Genomic DNA, 26,906 nt, shown 5'->3' with positions numbered 1-26,906 from the left:
TGCACTCCTTCTCAGCAAGGGGAGCTATAAGAAGGCCTAAGTGCTACATGTGCAGTCTCTGCGTCCCTGATGAAGCCCCTTTTGTACACGAGAGGCCCTACTGAAAGGGGAAACGTGATGCGGATCACTCTTGTTAGAACAGACACATACTTGGAGCAAACCTCCATGATTTCAATGTCTGTGGAACATACTTCAGGTGCTGGGTTTAGCATTGGAGTATTAAGACTACAGACGTATATACTATCTATAGTTACAAAATAATGTAAGAAAAAGAGTTTCAAAGTATGGTATGAAAACACTCCAAGTCAACTTTTAATGAACATTAAGTGCGTTCATTTTACAAGGTTTGGGATTTGTACTACAGTCTGCAGTATTTAATTTATACAAAATAAAACTTGTCTTATATAATCAAAAATTGCAAGTAAAGAAACTGTATTTAAACACAATTATTTTACACAATATAGAATCCTGTACATTATTTACAGAAGAATAACATTTAAAACTTTACAGTTTACACACTCGCTCACTCACAAATACATCCAGGTCAGAATGGCAGTACGTAACTTTTAAGAAATGTGATGAGTTTTCAAATTGACATAGGATTTTTTCTATCCTTTTTTTAAAAAAATAAGTGGCTGGGTGGAGTCATTGCCTTCTTAAGTCTTTGGCTGCTGTGCACATGTTCTATAGAAATAGTTGCCAAAACAAAATTCTCACCCCCTCAAAGATTGGGACTTATTAGGGCAGGGGTATAGATAAGTTCATCTGGATTATCCATAAATATAGTCTTGAAGCTCTTAATTAAGGCACCTTTGGGATCACATATTCAGATTGCACACTTATTTTGTATAGGTATTTTTAGACATCCATGATTTAAAAGAGAAGTGGCATTCTAAGGGAGCGTGGAATGGCAAATGTGGTTTAATACCTTTGAAAAACAATTCTACATAGATTTTAAATGATGTGCCGTCTTAAGCAGAGGAAACAACTTTCAAATACTGATGTATTACTTGCAAAATAAACTCTATACACTAATTCTGCATGATCTCTAATGCTAACATACTTATGTATCTAATTAAGTAATTATTAAATAATAAATTAATTATTTAATTATCTAATCTCTAATGTGCTGTACATCTTTGAAGATTGAGGCTCGGGTAATATACTGCAAAGCTTTTGTTTGTGTTCACACTTTCTGAAAGTGAAAGGGGAATCTGCTGTTTAACTGTGCTTTTATGTTTTCTTTTGGCTACTGATGGAGGCATGCTATGTATTACTAGTCTTCAAAATTCCACGTCAACAAACAGCTATCGGGTGTTTCTTTCAACTCAAAGAATCGGACTCTCCATACGCTAGGAACTGGCCTCCTTTTATCCAAACAGCCTTAAGAGAGTGTAGTTTTAGGCATTGTGGAATGTAGAGTAACAGGAAGCACAGATTCCTTCCCTCAACCTTTATTTATCACCCAAGAAAGAATTACTAAGGTGAGATATATGAAAGTTTTAGTGGAAGCCCAGGAAACAGGAAGCTCAGGGCAAAGCACTCTGTGTTCTTTCTTGTGTAAAGCTGCTCAAAGTCACCACTGAGTTCTGCAAATATGTTTGACATCTTCGGCAAGAACCAGTTCCTAATTCAGAAAGCAGGGATGTCTCATGAAACATATGGCATAAATGGAGCATTTCAGTTACAGGTAAACGGATAAGCAACAGACAACTATTCTGACTTGGATTGCATGTGCTCTGTCTCTCTCTCAAACATACATACAGTGCATATGTGTTCATAGCAGTTCATAATTGGTAGCAGCAGTGCACTGCTAACTACAGTTTGACATCTTGAATAGCTTCACTAACTGCTTGAATCTTTCTTCAATCTGTGGAGGGAAAGCAAAAAGTTTCAATGCTTGAATTATAAAGCAGCCTATAGTTCAGTCATTTTCCTGAGAATTAAGGAGTATTACATACAGTGGGCCAGTTTTGATGTCACAACAGGCCACCATGGGTTAAATAACACTCAGAGCACTGTGGTATGTGCCAGATGCCATTTTGAATACGCAAGCCCTGGACGGCACTTGCCAATGGCTTATCATGTCATGTGAACCCAGAAGGCAGGGGTTATTTGACGGTTAGGCAACCCTCAAATAACTTAAGGCTTGTTTTAGGGTTGAGGGATGCCTAACCATCAAACAACCCTTGCTGCCTGGGTTTGCATGACGCAACAAGCCATGGCAAGCCTGGCACCTGTGGGCACCATGCAAAAATGGTGCCCACAGGAACCTGGCACAATGCAACAGCCTCCGCAGGTAAATTAAGCCACAGTGGGCTGTCATGTCATGCAAACCAGGTCTTGTTTCTTGCTCATACACATGTGGACAACCAATCACCAATTCCGATTACTGAGGCAGCTGGAAAATCTCCCACCATCATGGAAATGCTATTGTCCTTATCTGTGATTTGTTCAGTTCACGTTATTATGTTTGTCCACACAGGTGGGTCTTTGAGGCAGGACAGTTCTGCTGATATGGAGAAACAACATCCTGTGTGACCTGGCTCTAATATATCTACATGCGAATATTTCCCCATGTTGAACTGACTGATCTGGGCACTGTAATGGGGCCTTCATAAAAAAATAACAAAACACTTGTGGAGAATTTAGAGACACGAGAACAGAATAAAAATAGAGAAAAGACCTAACTATATTTATGAGAGGTATTAAATATATGATGCCTGTAACCTTGCAAAATTTAGGACATATCTATTTTAGTAAAAGGAACTGAGGCTGATAAATATTGATAAAGCTAACCAGTGAATATGGTTGGAGATGGATTTGAAAACTAGCTCTCTCTTCACTCTCCTTTTTCCCGTACCCGAATCTTTGGAACATACTGGCAATCATGGATAGTCTGCCAGGATTTCAAAGATGTTCACAAAAAGAAATTCACTATAATGCCTTTGTTTGAGTCCTGACTTTTTGATCTGCTTGACTCAACAGTGAAATCTGTCTTAGAAGTGTGTCCCCAGCATTTAGTGTCATTAGATCTCACCGCTCCAGCTGCCATTAGTTCCGAAGTATCTAACTAATTATTGGAACATGCCATGAGCCCAGAACAAAACTCAAAAAGCAGACCATGCAGTATACAGAAGATCATGTATGAAGCATTATCTGCCGGGCTGTCTACTCAGAATAAAATGTAGGTGAGTTTTTACAATTTTCAAAGTTTATGTATCACTCTTATGGCACAAGCAAGGCATGGATAGTCTTATTCAACCAGAAAAAATGCCATGTAAAACCTATAGAGAATGTATTACTTTTAATAAAATGAAAAATGAAAATGTTCAGCTTGCTTCTACTTAATTTCATGGGTTTAGAGACTAATTTGTAGTTTGCTATGCCTTTTTTCTGATGTATTTTTTCTCTTAAGAACTTTTAGTCAATACAGCATACTAGTAATGTATGCAGATATATAATGCTCAATCAGACACATAGATAAACATATGTGAAATAGATTAAACATACCTGCTTACCCAAATACATACCTGAGTTGGATTTTTATTTAACCTGGTAGCAACAGAAGCAAACGTTTTTCCTGAAGGTCCTTTTTTCTGACATTCCAATAAAATCTCCCTGTCATCATTTCTATAACAAACATACAAGAGTAATTTCAATCTTGGAAAACTGCTTTGACCTTTGATGGGAAGTCAATTACTATCAGTCTACCCAGGTTAACACTTCAAAACAGTATTACTATAACAGGAAGTGACTTTTTAAACCCAGAGGATAAAGAAACCTGATTATAAAGACTAACTGAATCCTGAAGGCTACTAGTATTCCTTCCACCCCCTCCCCCTTATAAACTCATTATCAGCAGCATTTTCTCACCACTCTGAAGCTTATTCTGCACTGTGATCACCATTCAGTGCTAAACATATTACTTATACATTAACAAAAATACACCATTACCAAAACAGAATGACTGCGTTGGGGTCAGGTTCTTTTATTCTATAAAACAAATTAAATCTTGCCCTTGACTTCCATTCATATACTCAAAATGAACATCTGTAAAACAAAGCATACTCTTATGTTTCTTAATGACACTAAACCAGTGCCCACCGAAGTGATGGAAATAAAGCAAGGATTTCAATTTGTGGCATACTAGGCTATTGGTCCCCAACAGAACTTCTGATACCCCATCACACCGTTACTGCATGTTCTTCCAGGCTAAGAAACCAATTCCCTATATCTGGCAAAAGGACAAATTCATTAATAGCTGCTACTACATATCACAGTAGCATTCATTGTTGACTTTTGATCACTGTTTGATAGCTGGCTTGACGGTGTTGTGTATGTGCATGGGTGTTAAATAAGGACACATCTATGTGTATATGCATATTTTTAGTGAACGTACTCATTCTGTAAAAGGTTTAAGATCAGATAACTTTCTAGAGTTCCTTAAGAATTTCTAATTTTTCCAGCGTTAGTGTTTAATTGGAGTAGAATTGATGTCAGGGGGCAAATTCAGAAGGAAATATTTCTTAGTGAAGAGTTATGGGCATGGCCCCCGGGCAACAGCTTGGTGGCGGATTTGGCCCTCCAATGCATTTGAGTTTGACATGCCTGAAATAGAGAAACCATGGTCAATGGAGAGAGGCTCAAGAACCTTTCTATTCCAATTTAGAATATTCAAAGATGAGCCAGCTGCAGGGTGCCCAAGTGACACACACTCACGATTTTATTTCACTAATTTCCTGGTGTTCATTCTGTTATATCCTCTTCTCTCTCAGCACGTTACATACAAGCATACACAGCCCACCTACTCTCTGGCAATGTGAAGGCTACAAATGTAAAATACTGGAGGGAGCAATCCTATGCCCCCCTGACTGTGTCGGACGGGGGAGGGGATAGAATAGCTCAGTTTCTGGGCTCCGAGGTCAGAGACAGGGTTCCGACTTCAGAGCCAGGAAACCACACTCCCTTCCCCCTCATAACCAGCACAGAAAGTACTGCACCAGCTACCTCTCCACGCTTGGAAAACAGAGTACGGAGATGGGGAAAAGGGGTGTTCCCAGGGATGGGAGAAGACTGGAGCAGTTGCATTACGACCTATCCTACGGCCACCCCAGCCTCCTTCCCTGCTCCTCCTAGACAAGCAAAATCACCCATCTAGCAGAAATGCAGGGCAGCTGGAGTGTGGAAGCAAAGCCTGTGAGCTCAGAGGCTGCCAGGTATCCACATAGGATTGCGCCCTAAATGTTATGGCTTCCTAGCATGGTACTATAGTTTTGCAAGGAAGCTGATTGCTGTTAGAGGTTTCTAGCTCCCCTTTACAGAATTATAATTTGTACAGTTTCTTAGAAGGAAATCATCATGGATAACCAGTTTTCTGATCAAGGTCAGGAATGATTAAAGACTGGCTATTCCTATATAAACGTGCCTGAACTCTGAGATGCCCCCAACTTCTGGAGGTGAGCAACCAGAGAAAGGGCTTTTTCAATGGCAGTGCTCCATTTATAAAACTTTCTCCCTAGAGAGGAATGCCTGACATCAATCCTTTCAATGTCAGGTAAAGACCTTTTCATTTATCAACTACTCTTTTAGTGTTATGTCCTTTTTACTGTGATCTGTTCTGAGAGTTCTACTTTGAGCTGAAGGATGGACTCAATATTGAAAATAAATGCCTTTGTAAAATGATTTTTTTCCCCTTACCATGATCTACTGCTAAATGCTGACATTTTCCACAGGGAAAATGGCCATTGTAGATATATACACAATATAACACAATACGATAACAACACACACACATACAACACATCATTATTACTCAGAGGTCACAACTCAAACCACCATGTGCTTAGCAGGGATTCCAAGTTCCTCCTCTTAACTTATAATCCTCACTTTCCAATTCAGGAAACCTAATTTCAACCATAAGAAATATAAAATAGGACTACATATTTGTTCTAGCTGATCTGGAAAAAGGGTAAAGAAACTTAGCCTGCAGCAGAGGTTAGCCATGCCATGCGATCCTATGCAAGTTTATGTAGAAGTCCAATTGTGTTTAATGGAGCCTACTCCCTAGTAAGTGTGCTTACAACTGCAGTGTTACATTGGTACTGCCTATGCCACAGTGTGCAGGAATACGCAACTCAATCTCTACCTATTACATATTTCTACTTCTCTCCTTTCAAACCTTCAGTTAGCTTTTGGTATTCTTACCTTGTCCAAGAAATTACGACTTCCCCTTTCTTCTTAATGATATTTTTGGCACACAGACTTGATGGCGACATAGAGGATGTTGATGGTAAAGGATCTTCGTCCGTAACTGAGGCAGCCTTTTTAATGGACACACTTGTGGCTACTGAAATAGTCTCTTTAGACTTCTTGCAATTTTTGTTGGTTTTTTTACAAGCCAATTCATTACTTTCCTTTCTTTGTCTTTTTGCAGTGAGTGTTTCTTCTCTCTCCTTTTTTCTTTTTTTGCTTACTTTATTAAGGTTCATTTGGGATTTTTGACCATCAATATTGAGAACAGTTTTTGTTTCAAAATCCTCATCTACTGCAGGCTTGTCAAGCGGATCCTCTGTCAAATTTATAACTCCTTCAACATCATGTTCTACAAGGTCACTTGCTGCACAGCAGTCTTCTGCCTTATGTTCCTCTTTATTTTTATATAAGCGTCCCATTCTAGTATTTAAAGCAGATTCCACCGTGAGATCCCATGAATCAATTTCATTTTCCATGGGAGTCTCATCAGTCAAGTCTATACATATATTGAAATGGTTCTTGGAAGACAACTTTTCTACAAGAGGAACTTCTGCTGAGCTAACTGGAGAATGTTCTATTTTAGCACAAGATACATCACTTTTTTTAAATAATTTCACTGTGTGTGTCTGAGGTAGCTTAAAAACTTCAGATGTGTCTTCATACTGGGGAGTTTTATTTGAGGATTCTTTCAGACACGCTAAAGATCTCCTGAGTTCTTTAGGGGAATCTTGCAAGTCACAGGCTTCTTCTGGGCCAGCACTACTATGCGACACCTGATCAGAGCCTTGAATCTGAGTGGTATTGCTGTATGGCTCCTGAAGGAGTTCAGTCATGTTACATTTTTGCTCTTGGTTGGCATTAGTAAACAGGCCCTCTACAGATTCAGGCACATCATCAGGAGTGCCAGGACGAGGTTCTTCTTGGGGTTCAGATATATTAGAAACCCGATCTTTCTCAAGACAGATAGATGTCTCCTTCACAGCCTCCAGTGAATTAGTAATTTGCTCCTTTCTATTATGATCATGCAACTTATTCTTGGAGTAAATATTATTTATCTTTTCCTTACACATTGCCGTCTCTTCCAATAGTACACATTTGGAATTCAAAGTATCTAATTTTTCTTCAGTCATAATTTCATTGTCTCTTCTCTCACTAAGAGTGGTCGGTGGCTCATTTCCTAGGATTGCTTGATGGAGGATTGGTGAGGTAGATGGTGCAGCACGCCTTATCTTAACAATGAAGTGATCATTTGATTTCTCCATTATTACTGCCTGCATTGGCAGGCTTGGGCAATACTGAAATCCAGGAGCAGCAGGCATACTTGCCCATGATGAAGAACAGCTGGATTTACTGCTTGAATTATCAGATTCCAAAGCCAAATGGATGTCCTGTTCAGAAGCATCCTCCTCTTCAAGATGAGCATCTTCACTGAAGTGTGCACTTAGAACATCCTCGGGAACAGACCCAAATATGTCAGGTTTCAAGAAACTAAGATGAGCATCTGACTTCAAAGGAGAGGGAATAGTCAATGACACTGCTAGGTCTTCCAGAAGAATAGAAGAGACAAGGGATTTTGGTTTTTCCGAAATACACATCTCGCTTTTCTTCAAAGCTGGACTAGTAGGAATTTCAAACATACAGCTTTCATCTAGAATATCTGGATCAATGGGCATCTGCAGTCTAGTTAAAAATGTTGAATCTCTTTCAGGTGAAACTACAGGCCATTTAATGCCATCTAGTACTCTTGATTCTACTTGGGTATCTTTTGGAACTAGTCCTTCTGTCTCGTATGCAGGATCATTCCCACATATCTGATCACCTGGCATGTGTTTTTCCGGTGTCCTGAATTCCCACTGATTTTCATCAATGAAGTCATCATTCTTTTCTGAAAGGTCAGAGCCTTGTAATAAACTTTTGAACATTTCACCCATTTGAGCATCATTGACTAGATTGAATGTCAGGCCGGACATCTGCTGTTCTGTGAGAGGTCCACAGCTAATCTCTGACTTCGGAGGGTCTCCAGCCATGTGTGATCCTTCCTTTTCATATTTCCCAACTTTCAAAGCACTATCTTTTATGGACTTTTCCTTGAAAAGTTCAGCTTTGCTGTGGAATTGTTTTGATTTATCAGCATAGGAACCTTTACATTTTGTAGCTATATTTTTGTGTGTGTCATGGTAACCTCTCTTAGACAGTTGGTTACCCACTACAGGTTTTTGAAGGGCACATTCTTCAGGCTTTTGAGTTCTAGCATTTAAGGTTGTTTTCTTTGATTTCTGTCTGTCGGTTTTATGATTTACAAGGCATTTGGGGCTTTTTTTTGTTCTTTTATCAAGTTTACCTTCATCATTTTCATAACTTATCAAGTTACACAACCTTAGAAGAATTTTTTTTATTTTATCAAATAGGTAGTCAAGCTGCTCATCTACAAGTTTCCACAACTTTTTCTTCATATCTGATTGTTGCCGTTCAAATAGATACTCTATTTCATGATTCTTTTTTATCTGATTAAGTTTAGATTCTATAATTTCACAGAGATTCAGCTTTAAGGCTTCGCTTGATTTCGACATTTTAGAGAAGTCAAGATATTTTACCAGAGATGTAAAATGCAGAACTGCTGAATCCATAACCCTATAAAAGTTCTGTACTGGAAACTGCATCTTAAACTTCATGTAGCTCTTCCGTATTTGTTTTCTTATAGCTCTCAGCATCTGCATAAACTCATGTACAGTAGAAGGTTCAACAGTAATTTGCACTATTTTTTCAAGACTATCGATGCCCACAGCTTTATTTTTCTTCACTTCACTGGAGGACATTATGGTTCCATCTTTGGGTTTCTCTTTACTTTTTTTCCCAGATGCCAATTTTTCAGTATCTTCACTGGAAGGTGTGGCCTTGGCATTGAGGTTGCATGTACTTCTGGACAAATTTGATCCATCAGATGTTTTTCGTTTTGTTTTTTTACTATTCTCAGAGTTCCTTTCTATTTGAGGCTCATCATCATCACTAACAATTTCACCTTCTTCTAATTCATCTGAAGACATGCTGAGCTGAGATTCCTCTAAGATTTGGTGATCTGTGCGAAGTGGCTTTTGATTTTCCTTATTGAGCTCACTGGACTGGTTTCTTCCAGGATAGACAACTACGGTCTCTGGAAGAAAATCTAAAAGCAACAGGACAGTTAGTTAACACATCACCCAAAGGCAGCAAGTGTCAAAACGAACTCCAGTGACAGTATGGTTCAATAGCTCATTTCATTTTAGAACAGTGCACTTAACTGTTCAGAACTTTCCATTTATAACATCCATTTAGAACAAAATGTGTATTGCATTTTAGTAGGGGAGAGGCAGCTTTGACAGCCAGTGTGGTATATAGTGAATAGTTTGTCAGGCTAAGAGTAGTAAGATTCAGGTTCAAATCCCTGCTCAGCCATGAAGCCCACTGCTTGTCTTTGGCCCAGTCACACACTCTCAGCTTAAACTACTTCACAGGATTGTTTTGAGGACAAGGCTGGCAGGTGACTATGTATGTCACACCAAGCTTCTTGGACGAAGAGCTGACTACAAATGAAATCAATTTTCAGAATAGCTTTTATACATGGAGCTCCACAGCAATTTAACTATTTTGGAATTGCAGTGTAAGCTGCATTTTCAGGATCAGTGCCCTAGAAATTACTGGACGGGAAGTTGTGCTAAGAGATGCTATTGTTGTAGAATGCAACTCAGATTTGGACATCTTAATAAAAATGAGACCAGACCCCCTTACCTGTCTCCTGAGAAACCTGTATGAGGGTCAAGAAGCAACAGTAAGAACCAGACATGGAACAACCAATGGGTTCAAAATTGGGAAAGGAGTACAACAAGGCTGTATATTGTCGCCCTGCTTATTTAACTTATATGCAGAGTTCATCATGAGAAACGCCGGGTTGGATGAATCACAGGTCGGAATTAAGATTGCTGGGAGAATTATCAACAACCTCAGATATGCAGACGATACCACCCTAATGGCAGAAAGCGAAGAGGATCTCAAGAGCCTCTTGTTGAGGGTGGAAGTGGAGAATGCAAAAGCTGGTTTGAAACTCACCATTAAAAAAATGAAGATGATGGCATCTGGCCCCATCACTTCCTGGCATATAGAAGGGGAAGAAATGGAAGCAGTGACAGATTTTATTTTCTTGGGCTCTAAGATCACCGCAGACAGTGACTGTAGCCATGAAATTAAAAGACGCTTGCTCCTTGGGAGGAAAGCTATGGCAAACCTAGACAGCATAGTAAGAAGCAGAGACATCACCTTGCCGACAAAGGTCCGTCTAATCAAAGCTATGGTTTTCCCAGTAGTAATGTATGGCTGTGAGAGCTGGACTCTAAGGAAGGCTGAGCGCTGAAGAATTGATGCTTTCGAACTGTGGTGCTGGAGAAGACTCTTACGAGTCCCCTGGACTGCAAGGAGGTCAAATCAGTCCATCCTAAAGGAAATCAACCCTGACTGCTCATTGGAAGGACAGATACTGAAGCTCAATATTTTGGCCACCTAATGCGAAAACTCCCTGGAAAAGACCCTGATGCTGGGAAAGACTGAAGGCAAAAGGAGAAGGGGACGGCAGAGGATGAGATGGCTAGATAGCATCACCGATGTAATGAATATGAACTTGAGCACACTTCGGGAGAGAGCGGAGGACAGAAAGGCCTGGTGTGCTATGGTCCATGGGGTCATGAAGAGTCGGACATGACTTAACGACTGAACACCACCACCACTTTGGCTGCAAATCTTAAAGATTTTACATCTACAAAATCTGAAACCTGAAGATCTACCTTACAACAAATAGCTTTTAAGGTTAAGCCTTATTCATAGTCCCACTGAATTTAAAGAGGACAACTTAAATAAAATGGCTGTGGATTGCAGCAGTGTAGTGTCATCTTGTCTGTTTACTCAGAAGTAAGGCCTGCTGAGTTTGTTCTTACAATATAGAGGTAAAATCCAATTTAGTAGTTCCACTGATGGATCTGTTTCTCTGAATGGATCTGGGAGGAGGTAATTCTTCCTCTCCCCTGCAGCCCTGCATACCCTCAAAATCTTCTGTAGAGGATAAGGGAACCTTCTGGAACAAATTTTTGAGGGTATGGGGGGCTGCAGGGGGGAAACAGAGAGTAAGTCCAGTGGGATGATATGGGATTCCACCCTAGAAGCCAAAAGCCTGCAATCCTATACACACTTACCTGTGAATAAGTCCTATTTGACTCAATGGAACATATTTCTGAGCAGCCATGTACAGGATTGTACTACTGAGTTGCAATCCACCTTGTACCCATGTTCTAATAATATTATGTGGAAGTAAGTTCTATTGGATTCATGCTTACCCATGGTTCAACAATCCACAGTTCAACAACAACCCACACTCAACCACCAAGTGTGGGTTAGCATGTTGTGTGAACAGCCCCACAGTGTAGGGAGAACAGTGGAACAAAAATGCCAATGTTGCATATGACAGGCTTTTATCATGCCTAAAAGGTTAATCATTCTTGAAAATGGATTCAATTATCAGTGTTTTTTCTCATTTAAATAAATATATTTTAACAAGCAGAAACAACATAAATATACCTCTATTATAACTTTTCACAGATCCTTTGAAAGGGCTTTCCATTCTGAGCACTTTAGCCAAGGGGCGTATTGGACTATTAATTGGGCTGATTGCTTTTGGTATGTGCCTCATGTGATTGAGATCAATGCTCAGTATAGAGTTATCATCATCAACTGAAACTGGGTTTGTGTCTCTTGCTTGAAATGCAGGCTTCGACTCTTTATTACATAATTTTTCTAAATGGTTTCCAGGGTCAGGAAAACTTAGCTTCAAGTTATGACCCTTCTGGTCATTTGTTGGCACAACCCCACTCAGTATCTTGGTTTTTTCCACAGTAGTCTTGTGAAGTACAGGTCTGTTTTCTTGTTCAGGATACTCTAACACTTTTTCATTGGCACATTTATTGGACTCTTCCTCGTCCATCAGTGAGTCTGAATCCGTCCCATTAATCTCATCTATTACACTAAAAGAATCAAAATCCACGGAACTTATAGTCTCCAAGTCATTGAAAGAATTATCTGGAAGTGTATCCTGGCCTGCAGGGCTTCCTAGGGCAGCAGCTACATATGTTTCACCTACCAATCCCATTTCAATTTCAGCCTCAGGCAGGAGCTTCACATTATCAACCAGTTCATGTTTCTCTGTGTTTTGTGGGAATGTTGTTGTCTTAGAGGGCTCTATGTTGATCGTTTCTGCCAGACTCTCATTTACCACCTTCACTTTGATCTCAGATACAGATGTTATTTTTTCCAGATTGGTCTGAACAGGATTATCATGGATAGGTAACACTGGTGTTTCTGTTTGCTTAGTCATATTAGTATTACTAGGCTCATCTGGTACTAACATCACTTCCTGACTTGGAATCTCGATGCTGCATTCATTGGCAGACTTTGCTACTGAATTGAGTTTGTCTGTTTGCTTTTTAGCGGGAGAAAGTGTTAAATTTAGTGTCTGCATAAAACTCAGTTTTAAGTCTTTGCTTTTTGACTGCTCCTCATCCCTTCCAACTTTTGTAGGCATCTGCTCCTCCTCACCATCAACTATTTTGGCAATTTCTTCTGGTCGAAGGGATTTCTTTTCCTCCCTTTTCGTACTTCCTTTAATTTTAATGGTTCCTTTTGTTGCCTTTTCTGGTATTTGCTTTGAGTCTCTTCTTTCATTTTGAGAATTCCTGTTTTCTCTAGGATTGTCTCTCTCATTTTTCCTTTTTTCTTCAGTTCGATGTCTGTCTGATTTTGAATGTGTGTGTTCACATTTGCTACTGTCCTCCTTTGAGTGGCTATGTTTTGGCTCCCTATTAGAAATAGGCGGTAGTGGTGATAATCTCTCTCCTTGGAGGCCGTGATCACTTGCTCCTTTGTGTCTTCTACAATCACTATCTTTTATCTTTCGGTCTTCCACATAGCTTTTATTTAATTTTTGAAGACTTCTGGCAACTGTATTCTGTTCAGTAGGACCAGTAAGCTTAACAGTTCTTTGTTGTTCTAGATACCTGTCAGGTTCTCTGTTTTTTTGTCCGCTATTGCTTTCCTCTTTGCTTCGTGTTTTCAAGTCCTTCCGATTTATATTTTGTGACTTTTCACTCCTATCACTGCTGGAGTGTCCTGTTTTTGGCAGTAATCTGTCCTTAGGAGTTGGTTGTTTCTCCTTAGCAGCAGGGGTCTTACTGGTTCTTTTTTCTACACATGGGCTGTTTTTGAACTTTAAGTCCTTACTATCTTTCCAATGTCCATTTTTGACTGTTTTTTCTGGGTAGGCCTGCAACTTTCCATGAGTATCCAATATTCTATCTGCAGTGCTGTCCAGATTTTGTTGTGCTTTTGCTTTGTATCTGCAGTCATTCTCCCTGCTATGATGCTCATTATGTTTAATTTCTTTTTTCCCCTTTTCTTTGTCACAAGAGCTGTCAACATTTTTTAGTCTTGAATGAGCACTATCATTGTAAAGCTGTTCAGGATGTGATCGAGGTATATATGGAGTCTCTCTTTTTTCTGAATGAAATTTCTTATTTTCTAGATCCCAAGTTGGATAATTGGGTGGTATGCCTTTAGACATGGTGTGTTTAGTTCTAGGATCCAGTTTTGGATTGTTCTCTGGAAGTAAATCTCTGCATTTATTTTTTGGTTTTGATCCTTCAAAGTTTCTTGCATTATTAGTTGATGCTGAGAAGTATGTTCTACTATAGGTATTTTGATGAACTGGAACTTCTGATAACCTGTTTATAAAGAGATGGTTTTAATAAGCTGCATTTTTAAAAGCTAGCCAAGATTTAAACGATCATCAAATTCTGCTAAAATCTTAATTGCCTGCATTCACCTGTAATGTGGGAAAGGCCAAAATAAGCCTTACAGGTGTTAAAATATATATGTACAATGTTACTTTTAGATTTTCATGCCAAAGAAGCAAAGGCCCACACAATGGCCTAGTTTATTAAGCCAGTTTGTTTCAACAAACCATAGTTAAGATTAACTGCAGTTTGTACAGGTTCAGGTGTGATAAGCTGTGGTTAATCTAAAACGGAAGCTTCTGATTTCCTCCTTATGGCTGCATTGGGTACATACAGGCTGTAGCAAGCATTAGGCTATAGATACAACCAGTTATTTGATGGAGGTAATCTTTTTTAAGGAGCTCTACACATTTTAGAAAACGTAATTTTTCAGAAAATAAATATCTGATAGTTGGGCTAAAAAGCAACTTAGAATGCAGTCCTATGGGCTAGACACCCGAAGGATGGAGGCCTCCAAGATCAGAGGCTTTCATCCATCCTGCTGGACTCTTGCTGGCAGGGTGCAAGGAGCAAAGGAGGCTATTTGCCTCTCTGTCCTCCATTTGAGCATTTTTTTGTTACGACGGGCCTCTGAAGCCATCTAACTTGCTTTCTCTGCCGGGGGGCAGGAATGGGAGCTGAGAAGCTATAGGATCCACAACCTCTCCTCTCTCTGTCCATTGGCTTGCCCACAACACACCCATTTCCTCCCTTCCCAAGGTCAGACTCCCAACCTTGGAAGAAGAAGCCACCATGGAGCTTTCTAAGGCAGCTGGCAGGGGGGCTCCACAATGGAATGTCTAGGAGCTGGAGGTCTACTGCACTGGTCTCTTAATGTTTATGCCTTTATGTCAAAATGTAGGTAAATGTATGCTTAGAAAGCATCCTTCCCTTTTCAGTTACAATGCTTGGTTTTATCTTTTCTTTTTTAACAGTTGGACATTTTTTCTGTGAAAAGCAATTAGTAAATTAGCTTTCAAAACTGGTACCTTCGCTGGAGATTACTAATTTCTTCATCTTTGCGATTAATTTCTACTCTAGCTGTTTTGATAAGAGCTGAAATATTCTTCTTAAGGCACTGGTTTTCTTTTTGTAGAGTGGAATTCTAATTTAAAAAGAACACGGACACACATATTACAAACATGGGTCCGCATGCATAAATAAAAACAAGACGGAGAACACCAATAACAGTTTAAAAAAAACACCCCAATTTAAATCAATTACTTATTGTGCTGCACTTGGTTTGATATCAAGTGGACGATGTATAGCTAATTCTAAACAGACACCAATAGGACTGACTTCCTAATAAGCACACATAGGATTGTGGCATTAGGCTGTGATCCTATTGATACGTTCTTGGGAGCAAGCCCCACTGAAGACAGAGGGACATACTTCCAAGTAAACAGGCACAGGATTACACTCCTTGGGATATACCAAGCACACTCTTAAATGATCACCTGCAGTTTCAGAATGTAACTACCCTCATTCAATAGCCTCTTCTGTCCTCCTAGTTTCATATTCTTTGATACAATATATATAGGCTTAGATCCTAAGTTCCTGTGAGTGGGAGGAGAGGTGATTTTTTTTATCATTACCCGTCTGCCCTGCAGCATCCTGTGGCCCTGAGAATCTGCTCTGGAAAGCTGGGGACTGTCCTGAACAGTGTGAGAGGTGGTGCTGGGGTCTGCTGGAGGAATAAATGAAAATCATCTCCCTCCCACTTTTCTTCTGGGAGCATCCACTGGATTGGCATCCCTTCCATGAGCAGAAGGAGCCCTTCTTTTCAAAGCAGGAAAACTCAGGATCCAAGCCAGTGACACGACAGCAACTTGCTTAGTAGGATAAGTGAAATATTGCCCTGTTAATGCTTTTACTGGGTTTATTGTTTCTGTATTAAAACGTAACAAGCTCTTGAACCCTATGAGCATCTACTACTTCAGCCACAGATGTTCAGAATAGAGCACAAGGTAGAGAATTCTTACAAGAAATGATTGCTTGTCAATTGGGTACCCTGGATCAAGTGTAATATTCTACATTACATGAAGGGAAAACCATCGCTTGGATCCAAAGAAGCCTGTGCATGAACAAAATACATTTTCATGCATGCACATGGTAGTGCCACCAATTTCCATCATGTTCCTCCAGGCTGCAACCCCTTCCCACATCACACACAACTATGGAAGAGCCCCCGAACCTCTGGAGTGCATGGGGATTTCTGGATTCAAATGCTAGCTGTTAATAATTAGCGCAAAGGAAACTTTCAGAAGGCACTAATATGTGCTGCAATCCAAAATTGAAAACACTAAGAAGCTATTCACAGTACGTTCCAAGTGTATTGCAAAGTTACTTTTCATAAATTAAAAATGCTCATAAATGAAATTCTGATTTTAAAATTCTGATTAAAAGTCCCTGTTGACACTGAGTCGCCGTGGTGAAGCACTTATTGAAAATAGTCAAGTAACGCAGATGGAGAGATGTATAAGAGTTCCAGCATGCTTTCAGTTTCAGGATGCAGCATGGATGAAATACCACTTAATGCTATAGCACCTGTTCCTCTATTTCCTGAAACTTCTTCATCAACTCTTGAAGGTGTTGCTGACATTTCTTATGTTCAGACTGCAACTGTTGAGACAGGAATATTCACATTTGTAAAGACAGTATTGTTAGCAGAATTGTACTTTGGGTAAGACATTCAATTTTTTTAGGATACACAAAATGCTTTTTGCATTTTAAAAATATGAACTTCCCTCCAAAACGGGGGGGGGGGGAACTAAACATGCATATACAAAAGGTGTGTGCCATAACTGATCAGACTTTCGAACTAAGATATGTCAGAAAAACAAAGGAAGCCAATCATAGCGCAATCAAGGTTAGCTGTCCAAACAGGAGGTTGACTGCACTCTAGTTCTGACTAGGTTAAATATATTGGGCAGTATCCAACAGTGTCATTCCTCAAACTCAAATGGCGCTAGCAGAGCTTCATCAAATCTTTCCATTGCACAACTGTGCTTGCACAAACTTAACTTTAGTTGGATTCTCCTCTTGCATGTAGTTTGGAACTTAGTTTCCACTAGCAGAATGACACAGTTGGATATTGCCCTCTGTATGAAGCCATTTCTACCTTCCAATATTGTGGGTGGAAACTGCAACTTCTATGCAAAAAAATATTTGCTTATATCTATAAAATATGGTTCTAAATGTTGGGTTCTCTTGAAGTTCTACAGCATAAAACTTTGAAGGTTAAATACATTGTAATAAATAATTGTAATATTATTTGTAATAAATATATTTGTAATAAATACAAATATATTGTAAGAAAAATTGCTATTAACAGAAATGTAATGTGTTATGTGAAGGTACCACATGCTTCTGTAAAAGAACACCAATAGAGAGCTATTGCCCTCAATGTCCTGCTTGTGGGCTTCTCCAGAGGCATCTGGTTGGCCACTGTGGAGAACAGGATGCTGGACTAGACAGGCCCTGATCCAGCAGGGCTCTCCTGATACAATGACAGAATTTTCCAACTCTCATACTGCACTTTTACTACCTTTGAAGTTTAGAAAAACACATACAATTGCATTTTAGAAATCTCCAGAGGAGTTTGGAATTTTCAGAATGTGTTCAGGTGATCACTTGCTCATGACCTAATACAGGAATAAGACGCTAATGTCACAATTAATATACTCCAGAAAACTCAAGATATGGTCAATATAAACACAGTAATTCCAGATTGCAGCCTAAAAGTCTAGACCTTTTAAAATGGGTGTTCGCTACTTTTAAAACTTAGCCTTGAGATAATATAGATAGCATATAACAGTTTCTAAAATGTTAAAATAAGTGCTCAATCCATGAATTTGCAATATACCAATAATTAACTAACTGCAGCGCTTTCACCAAGACATTATCTATCTGAAATACATACATCATTGTAAGTGGTTTCCTTTGCTGTTCCTTCTTCAATCAGGATCTCATCAAATAAATTTAAACCACTTCTGGTTGGGGTTACTTTTGTAGCAGGACTGGCTGAAGTGGGCAGGGGAGTGGGGGGGGGAGGGAAACAGAGAGAGATTGGATTATTCTTCCTTTCCATTGCATATATACTTCCATTAGATAATGCACCCAAGAGCCCAGTAGGATATTTTATTGGGGGGGGGGGGGATTCTTTGCAAAGCAAGTTCTTATGCCATATCAAGCTGCTTTTGAAGTTTCCTCAGTTTCAAAAAAAGGTTTGCTATGTGGAAGGGGTGCTGCTGTTCAGGAAACACAAGCCCAAGCACATTTTTGTGTTCTCTGGATCCTGGCTAAAGATTATAAGGGCATAGGACGAGCTGTGCTGGATCAAACCAAGGGTCCAACTAGTCTAGCATTCTGTTCACACAATGGCCAACCAGCTGCCTGAGGGGAAATCCACAACCTCCCTCCCACTCATGTTCCCCAGCAACCTGTATACATAGGCATACTGCCTCTGATACTGGAGGTAACACATAGCCATCATGACTAGTAGCCACAGACAGTCTTCTCCTCCAGGAATTTGTCTAACCCCCTTTTAAAGCCATTCAAATTGGTGGCCATCACTACACCTTGTGGTAGCGAATTCCATAGTTTAACAATGCACTCTGTGAAGAAGTACTTCCTTTTATCTGTCCTGAATCTCCCACCAATCAGCTTCATGGGATTACCACAGATATTATGAGATCATTGCTTCCATTCTGCAAAGTACATTGCCAAGACTCTTGGGTTACTTGTTAATAAGGGAAGAAGTTAATCTATTTTTATAAAGCAAGAGTGAAAGACATCAAAGCCTGTATATTAATAGATATTTAATAGAATATTAATCTATGGAATGTAGGCTATATGGAACATGTCGGTACTAAAAAACAGGATACCCAAAAATAAGGCAAGTTTTCTTAATGAACCAGCTTCTATTGGTAAGAGGGAACATAAGCTAAATTCTGAATCCAAGAGACTAGAAAACTAATTTGATGTGATATACAAAGCAAACCTATGAATTTTAAGCTAATGTAAATAGTTCCAGAGCTCTTTATATTTGTCTTTCACATGGAATGAAGAATGGGATCACCCACCAAGCAATCAGGATTGTATACAATACTGGCCATCTGATGGTGGAATGGATTTTCCCACCCCCACTGCAGCACCCCCATGCCTTCCAAATATGCTCCACAGGGTTGGGGAACCCCGTGGAGAAGATATGAGGGGCACAGGGGTGGGGGGAGCAAGGGGAAGTCTGCTTGCACAACATTGGATATAACCCTCAGTATTAGCCAAAATGCAGAAAGACAGTAAAAGGACAGCTGATCGTTAACATGCAACTATCCAAGGAATGACAGATACAAGGTCCTGTTCTGATATCCCAGGCTACACATGCCTATCAGAATTTAGAAGACAGAAGCTTCATCATTCACAAAGACAAAAAAATAAATTATGGTGAGCAGTCAATTTAGAACTAATTAATACTTTAAACCTAGAATGCCACTTATTTCTCTGTAAAGTTCAAAAACTACTAGATACACCTAACAGGAGCAATGACACCCCTCTAACACATATGAACACTAAGATAATTGTGATAGTTTCAGATTTTGTTTGACAACTTTTGTCAGGTTTTAAAAATATATGCTGTAATATTATGCTCCCAGAATACAGTGAATATTTCTGCACATTTTAATATATAAACATCACTTTTAAAAATCCTTCTTCCATGAAGTCCTAGTGAATAAGTCACTAAGAAACATTATTTTCCACTCCATTAAGAGAGAAAACCAGCTGTTTACTCAAATCACATAATAAAGCCAAGCTTCTCGTTAGGGTCAAAACAAAGATTTTAGTGAACGTGCTACTTCTTTGAAGTGCAAATACCTTATACTGCACTGTACCAATTTTAAAAGATCAGGAGTACAGTGCCTAAAACAATCTAGTTGTGTTATGGCTTTATCCTAATAGCAGACCCAGGTTCAAACCCCCACTCAGCTATGAGGTTTGCTGGGAAACCATGGGCCAGTCACTATCTCTCAGCATTATCTTCACAAGAACCTTACCTGACACAGTTATTGTGAAGATAAAGTGAGAGCAGTAGAACCATGTACATCACCTTGAGTTCCTTGGAATAAAGGCAGGATATAACTCAAATAAATACACACATACATGAACCCCAGAGCTGACCAAATAACTATGAACATACTAGAAGCAATTGGAGTGCTGTCTAAGCCGTCATAAATATCCACTGAACTCTCATCATCATCTCTTCCTCGACAAGGAGAAGCTGTAAATAAAGACAAGAACAATATGTAAGTCATTCAGGTCTACATATTCAGTAATGGTACAAGAGAAGAAACAAGTTTCTCTGAAAATAATAGCAACAGTGACCCTTGGGCAAAGAGTCTTTACCTAGCCCATACTGGAAAACAAACTAAGTTGTTTTTAACATTTTATGGCTCAAAATGCAATTCAATGTGAAAATAGTTTAAAGGGATTATGTAAGACATCATCAATAATTATAAAATACTCACTTCAAGGACCCCTATTCAGTGGACTGCTGAGTCCCCTTCCACTGTTACTTTCTCTACCCAAAACTCTTTGTATGGGTGGGAGGTCTGAAATGCCCACATACAGTCAGGGCCAGAAATATTGTAACAACGATAACTGTTTTGGCAGTTGGCCTCTGTACACCACCACATTGAAGTTGAAAGGAAACACACCCAGATGGGAGCAAAGTCAGGACTTTCAGCTGTAATTCAAGGGGTGTGATAAAAGTGGGGCACTAACCATTCAGGAAGGACAGCCAGTGGCATACACCGCCCCCCCCCCCCATCGTTGGTGGCTCATAAGTAATGGAACAAACCAACATCATTTCAAACTTAAGGATTGCCTTTAATACCTGGATGAAAATCCTTTGCAGTCAAGGACTGCCTGAAGTCTGGAACCCATGGATATGACCAAATGCTGAGTTTCCTCCCTCGAGATGCTTTGCCAGCCTTTACTGCAGCTGCCCTCAGCTGCTGCTTGTTTGTGGGTCTTTCTGCCTTCAGTCTTGTCTTCAGTAAGTGAAAAGCATGCTCTATTGGGTTGAGATCAGGTGACTGACTTGGCCGTTGAAGAACATCCCACTTCTTTCCCTTGAGAAACTCTTGGGTAGCTTTTGCTGTATGTTTTGGGTCATTCTCCATCTGCAATATGAAGCGGTGTCCTATCAGTTTGGCAGCATCCGGGTGAATCTGAGCAGAAAGTATAGCCCTATACACTTCAGAATTCATCCTGCTGCTTTTATCAGCAGTTAGGTCATCAATAAACACCAGTGGCCCAGTTCCATTGGCAGCCATATATGCCCATGCCATAACACTGCCTCCACCATGTTTGACAGATGATGTGGCAGGCTTTGGATCATGAGCTGTTCCTTTCCTTCTCCATACTTTTCTCTTCCCATCATTCTGGGACAAGTTAATCTTGGTTTCATCAGTCCAAAGAATCTTATTCCAGAGCTGGGCAGGCTTTTTGTGCAAAGGCTTTGGTTTGCTGGCAAAGGCTAATCTGGCCTTTCGGTTCTTGAGCATTACCAGTGGTTTGCACCATGTTGTGAAGCCTCTGTATTTACATTCATAAAGCCGTTTCTTGACTGAAGATGTTGACAATGAGATGCCTACCTCTGCAAGAGCGTTCTTGACCTGGCTAGATGTCGTGAATGGGTTCCTCTTCACCATGAGCAGAAATCTCCGGTCATCCACTTTAGTTGTCTTCCGTGGTCTGCCAGGCCTTTTGCTGTTGCTGAGCTTGCCAGTTAATTCCTTCTTTTTCAGGATGTTCCAAACTGTTGTGTTGGCCACTCCCACTGTTTTTGCTATCTCTCTGATGGGTTTATTTTGTTTCCTCAGCCTAATGATGGCCTCCTTCACTCGTGTGGACACCTCTTTGGACCTCATGTTGTGGGTTCTAGTGAACAGCTACCAAATGCAAATGTAACACTCAGAACCACCTCCAGGCCTTTTATCTGCTTGATTGGTCATGGGGTACCCAGGAAACAGGCCACACCTGGCCATGAAGCTGCTTGTCAGCCATTCGTTCCATTACTTAGGAGCCACCAGCGATGGGTGTGTGTGTATGCCACTGGCTGTCCTTCCTGAATGGTTAGTGCCCCACTTTTGTCAAACCCCTTGAATTACAGCTGAAAGTCCTGACTTCGCTCCCATCTGGTTGTGCTTCCTCTCAACTTCAATGTGGTGGTGTACACAGGCCAACTGCTGTAACAGTTATCCTTGTTCCAATATTTCTGGCCCTGACTGTAAATCCTGTGCATGGATAGGTTGCTCTGTTCATTGCAGTGTCAAGTTCATCTCTACATCTGGATCCTCTCTGAACATGTAAAACAACACCCAATGCTGCACTGAACTAAGAAGCTGGTGCTTGCAAGTTCTGTGTGTACGTCTGAGTTCCCAAGAGACAGGACCTCTCGAAGGCTGGATAGTATGGCTTTCTGACGCAACGCTAAAGCCAATTCTATCTCTCCTTGGACACATCCCAGAAGCACTTTGGGTGCATCCAGTCTAGGTGGAAGTAAATATTTCATGTAGTTCCATAATTCGTTTTATAGTCTTGTTTTTAAAAAAAAATAAAGTCCAGCCACTGAGTCTACAATTTGAAGAGGGGAAAAGGAGTAAGGGGAAAGGAGTTTCTTAAACTTCCCTGCCACGCCACCAGTTTTCCTGACCCCTCCCCCCATTTCTGGGGGAAAGATACAAATACCCAAATATTTTCTCTTGTGGGCTCAAAGCAACTGTGGGGGTATGTTCATTGAGAAAACACCATGAAGTGAAAGGGATAAAAAGCTTTTATCCCCTGGCACTGGCATCCCCCTTCAAATTGTGATTAAAAGCACAATACAGTATCTAATATACCAGGAGGCCTAATGTCTGGGTTCTGATTATTTAAGTGATAATGTTATCAGTCTGGTCCTATGAAGCCAGAACAGGGACAGACTGGACATGGGAAGTTACACCATCACAGTTAAGAGAACATGCTAGACCTATCATCACAAGTCTGCTATCAAAGAAATCCTTAGAATAACATACAGTGGGGCTGTCAGTAAGCCGCATTCCTTCTCAGTCTCAGTACTGCAGGAAGCAAACTGGTGGTACCATACTGTCAGCAGGGGCATCTCCTGATACAACATAAGGCATGGAACTGTGCTGTATGAGGAACTACCCCTATTGTTCCTTTAGAAACATATTATGAGGCTTTTTTCAAAGGTTTTCTAAAGACAGTTTTATAGTATGGACATTTGCTACACTCATCAAAAAAAGTAACAACAATCCAATTTTTAAAATAAACCTTACCACTATATAGATTAGAAAATGTCATTCCATCATCATCATCTGTTGCCATTATACTCTCTTCCTAGGTATTCCCCATCTATGGTTGGCAGAAAAAAAATCAGGACATTAGTCTAAGCAACAAAATGCATGTTATTAATACGGAAGGCAATATATTTCAGAGAAAACTACATCCCCTCATTCTATTTTCGCATACAGATTTTCATATATATATGTATGTGTGTATGATATTAACATGGGGAGACATTCATAATTGAATAAGAGTGACAGAGTTTATATACTGCGTAGTTATCTTATCTGCATACATATTTATCTACACTAACTAACAAACCTTTGTTACCTGGAAAGCTAGCGTTCCCTGAAATGTACTGGACAAATGGACAGGAAATGTGATGTCAAGGAACTCCAAGCTAAACGGGGAAAATCAGGATTAACATTGCGAGGAGGGATAGGTGGAAGGAAAACTGAAGAAAGTGAGGGTGGAATGCTAAAGAGGGGAGAGGGAAAAGAAGAGTAAGTTCAAGTAAGCAGGTTTTATAATTTCTCCTATCAAAAGGTGGCAGGGCTCAAGCCTGCCTATCATGCCTTTTATTTGTTTATTTATTATCATCAGTATTTATATGCTATGCATTAACAGGCTTCTCTTGACAACTAACAACAAAACATTAAAATACAATAACAATCAATCATCAGTAAAGTAAAGAACAACATAACATTTTCAGTGGCAACAAGTGATACACAGCATCGCTAAAAATACACAATAGATCTAAAACGCAGTGGATAATTAGTACGCAGATCTAAAAAGCCCAGGGGAAAAAGACCTTACTTGGTGCAGAAAAGGCTGTGAAGAAGGCACCAGTCAAACCTCTCTGGGGAAGGCACTTCACAACCAGGATGCCACCACCAAAAAGGCCCTTTCCCCAGTAACCACTATTGAATCTCACTTGGCAAAGGCAGCAGGAGAAGGGCCTCCAAAGGTGATTGTACAGTAGTCCTGGTTCTAACCTCAGATAGGCAGGGGTGCTTCCTCATAACGCAATAGCAAGGCACTCTGCACATGTTCTTTGTCAGCTTAGTCCTGGACTGGGCAGAAGAAACAATTGCCACATGAAGCAGGACGAACAGGTAAAATCCTGAGGGGGGTGAGGCGGAATGGCTATACCACTCCGGATTTCAGGCGGCAGGGTGCCATTTTTGACATAAAACCCTCCCTGTAAATAAAAACCAAGATGGAAAAACTAGCACATGACAGAGAAAGGTTCCAGCACCGCCTGCTGCCCTCCTGCACTAGGTCTCTACAGGCGGCGGAAGCTGTTCATGTCGGGGAGCCTTCCTGAGTGTGGTCCACCATCCGCAGTCTTTAGGGGAGCGGCCCATTTCGCCACCTCAGAACTTCCACTCCTTCCTCCCCACAGCTGCATGTTAACTAGGCCTACGGAAAGTGGTGTGTGTGGTGGGTGACTTCTGGAGGCGGGGGAGCTGGGAGTGGGGTGGAGGTGGGACATGCTGGAGAGGGCAGGTGGGCTATGACGGCGTTGCGTGGGAGGAGGGGAAGCCACAAGGGAACGACCCCAAGTTACAGGAGAGGGTTGAGAGCCGTGGGGGGCCTGGGGGAAGAAGGTACTGAAAAGAGAAGGAGGCTGGAGACCGGGCGGGGCGGCGGCAGCCTGCCTCACTTTCCCACGATCCCTCCCACAGCCCCCCCTCTTCCTCCCTTAGTCTCACGAACCGGAGTGACGTGTCCTGCCTCCCCGCCGCCGTGCCACTTCCTCCTTCGCAGCCGCCGCCGTCGGAGCCCCCCACGGCACCGCCGCTCCCTCTGCCCGCTGTCGCTCGCTGCCCAAGCCGGAGGGGGTGGAGCCAGGAATAATGCATCCAATCGCCCGAGACGCTCGAGCACGTCCCCTGCCGCAACGTCGCTCGCTCCCACCTCCGCCAGAGAAACATTTGGCGCCAAAAGGAAGCGTCAAGGCCCCACCCCGCCGGAGTGACGTTTAGCCACCCTCGCAGTCCAGCTTCTTGGCAGGCTGATGCGTGTTCTTGCAATGTAGCTGGGAGTCGTCCTAGGCATCTAGGCCAGTGCTGCAGCTAGGCCAGGGCCGTGGGGCCAAAAGCAAGGGCCCCGAAGCCCCCCCCCCCATGGCCACCCAGAGAGCGGCGGGTGATTAGGGCATCAGAAGCAAATTTTAAATCTGTAGTCATGATAGTGCTAATATTGAAGTAAGCTTAAAATGCAAAACTGCACCTGCACAGAGTATTTTCTTCCTTTTTTTCTTTGTGGGAAACAGTTGTGTTGTTCATATCAGGAATGCAGTTGTTGTAAAGTATGGAGTGGGGGTGGGGTGGAGAAATGTCAGTTGTGTACTTCATAGCTGAAGTAATACACTGTGCAAGCACCGAGTCATTACTGATGCCTAGCGGGACACTGCTTGCGCTGGCGTTTTCATGGCAGACTATAGCGGGGTGGTTTGCCATTGCCTTCCCCAGTCGTGACTACCTTTCCCCCAGCAAGCTGGGTACTCATTTTACCGACCTCGGAAGGCTGAGTCGACCTGAGCCGGCTACCCGGGACCCAGTTTCCGCTGGGATCAAACTCAGGTCGTGGGGAGAGTTTCAGTTGCAATACTGCCACCTACCACACTCTCCGCCACACGTTGCCATCTAAAGCCCCCATCCAAGTTCATTAAAACCAGGATCTAAAACTACTTGGCTGCACCATTGTCTAGAGTCCTTTTTTAACAGCCAGTCATCAGGGTTTAATATAAAATAACAGTTGTATAGCTAATGGATTTTGTGTCATAAGCTTTCATTTGAGTCCATTTCACCAGATGAATGAGGTTTTATACTCAGCAGGTATATATATATACATACATGGATTTAGGGCATGGGTGGGGAACCTGTGGACTCCAGTTCCCATCACCCCCAGCCAGCATAGACAATGATCAAGAATCATGGGAGTTGTAGTTCAGCATCTGGAGGGCTATAGGTTCTCCACGTCTGGTTTAGAGAAAAATTGGCCCCACTGTTTACAGTTTTTTCTCTCTAAGCCCTTGTCTAATCTGCCAATGAAAGGTATATTTCATACATCTGACAAAATGGACTCTCTTAAGACAACAGTCCTATTGACAGCTGCAAGTAAACCATTAAATACAATGGAACTGCTGAGTAAACACGCATAGAATTTTACAGTAAAGCTTATGCTGCACAATAGATGTTACCATGCAATGCTATACTCTAAGCAGTAAGCCCCATTGAACACAGTGGAACTTACTTCTGAGTAAACATGCATAGGATTGTACTGTTAGCCTTCAAGGTGCCTTTAGAATGTTTGATGCAAGTAATATTCAATTCTGAAACAATTATTAGCATTTGTACATTTTTTAACGCCTATCTAGGTGTCTCGTCTCCCAGTCAAAGGTGGGAGAACAAAGATTTATTTATTATTTGTGGCATTTATGTACTACTGAAT

The 26,906-nt window shown here is 41.0% G+C and overlaps 1 protein-coding gene across 12 annotated transcripts; it reads right to left on the bottom strand.

Annotated features, from left to right (window-relative positions):
- Positions 1-1,247: 1,247 nt before the first annotated feature.
- CASP8AP2 (caspase 8 associated protein 2) lies at positions 1,248-25,279 on the bottom strand. 12 transcript variants are annotated; one of them, XM_084827096.1, is made up of 12 exons: positions 25,167-25,279; positions 24,382-24,520; positions 23,778-23,847; positions 23,441-23,516; positions 20,296-20,376; positions 18,022-18,122; positions 16,647-16,721; positions 15,089-15,204; positions 11,854-14,048; positions 6,208-9,418; positions 3,534-3,633; positions 1,248-1,870 (listed from the first exon to the last, which is right to left on the bottom strand). In XM_084827096.1, the coding sequence occupies exons 4-12, from the start codon at positions 23,487-23,489 to the stop codon at positions 1,814-1,816; spliced, it is 5,985 nt and encodes a 1,994-aa protein (XP_084683222.1). In that variant the 5' UTR covers positions 23,490-23,516; positions 23,778-23,847; positions 24,382-24,520; positions 25,167-25,279; the 3' UTR covers positions 1,248-1,813. The 12 variants fall into 12 exon arrangements, with proteins under 12 accessions (XP_084683222.1, XP_084683227.1, XP_084683228.1 ...); XM_084827101.1 differs by having other exon boundaries at positions 24,443-24,520; XM_084827102.1 differs by having other exon boundaries at positions 24,382-24,515.
- Between the last annotated feature and the right edge of the window lie 1,627 nt (positions 25,280-26,906).

Source organism: Heloderma suspectum, chromosome 1 (assembly GCF_057233095.1).
Source record: "Heloderma suspectum isolate Gila_16-S chromosome 1, 16-S_ref, whole genome shotgun sequence".
Lineage (NCBI taxonomy): Eukaryota > Metazoa > Chordata > Lepidosauria > Squamata > Helodermatidae > Heloderma > Heloderma suspectum.
This window is presented reverse-complemented; position numbering and strand designations above follow the sequence as displayed.

Bases quoted from the DNA above. Each gene is read 5' to 3' on its own strand.
- CASP8AP2 (XM_084827100.1), bottom strand. From the start codon at position 23,489: ATGGCAACAGATGATGATGATGGAATGACATTTTCTAATCTATATAGT. The intron at 18,123-20,295 runs GTATGTTCATAG...TGCCCACTTCAG, and splicing joins CAGCACTCCAATTGCTTCTA to CCAGTCCTGCTACAAAAGTA. The intron at 1,871-3,533 runs GTATGTATTTGG...TTCCCTCCACAG, and splicing joins TAAATAAAAATCCAACTCAG to ATTGAAGAAAGATTCAAGCA.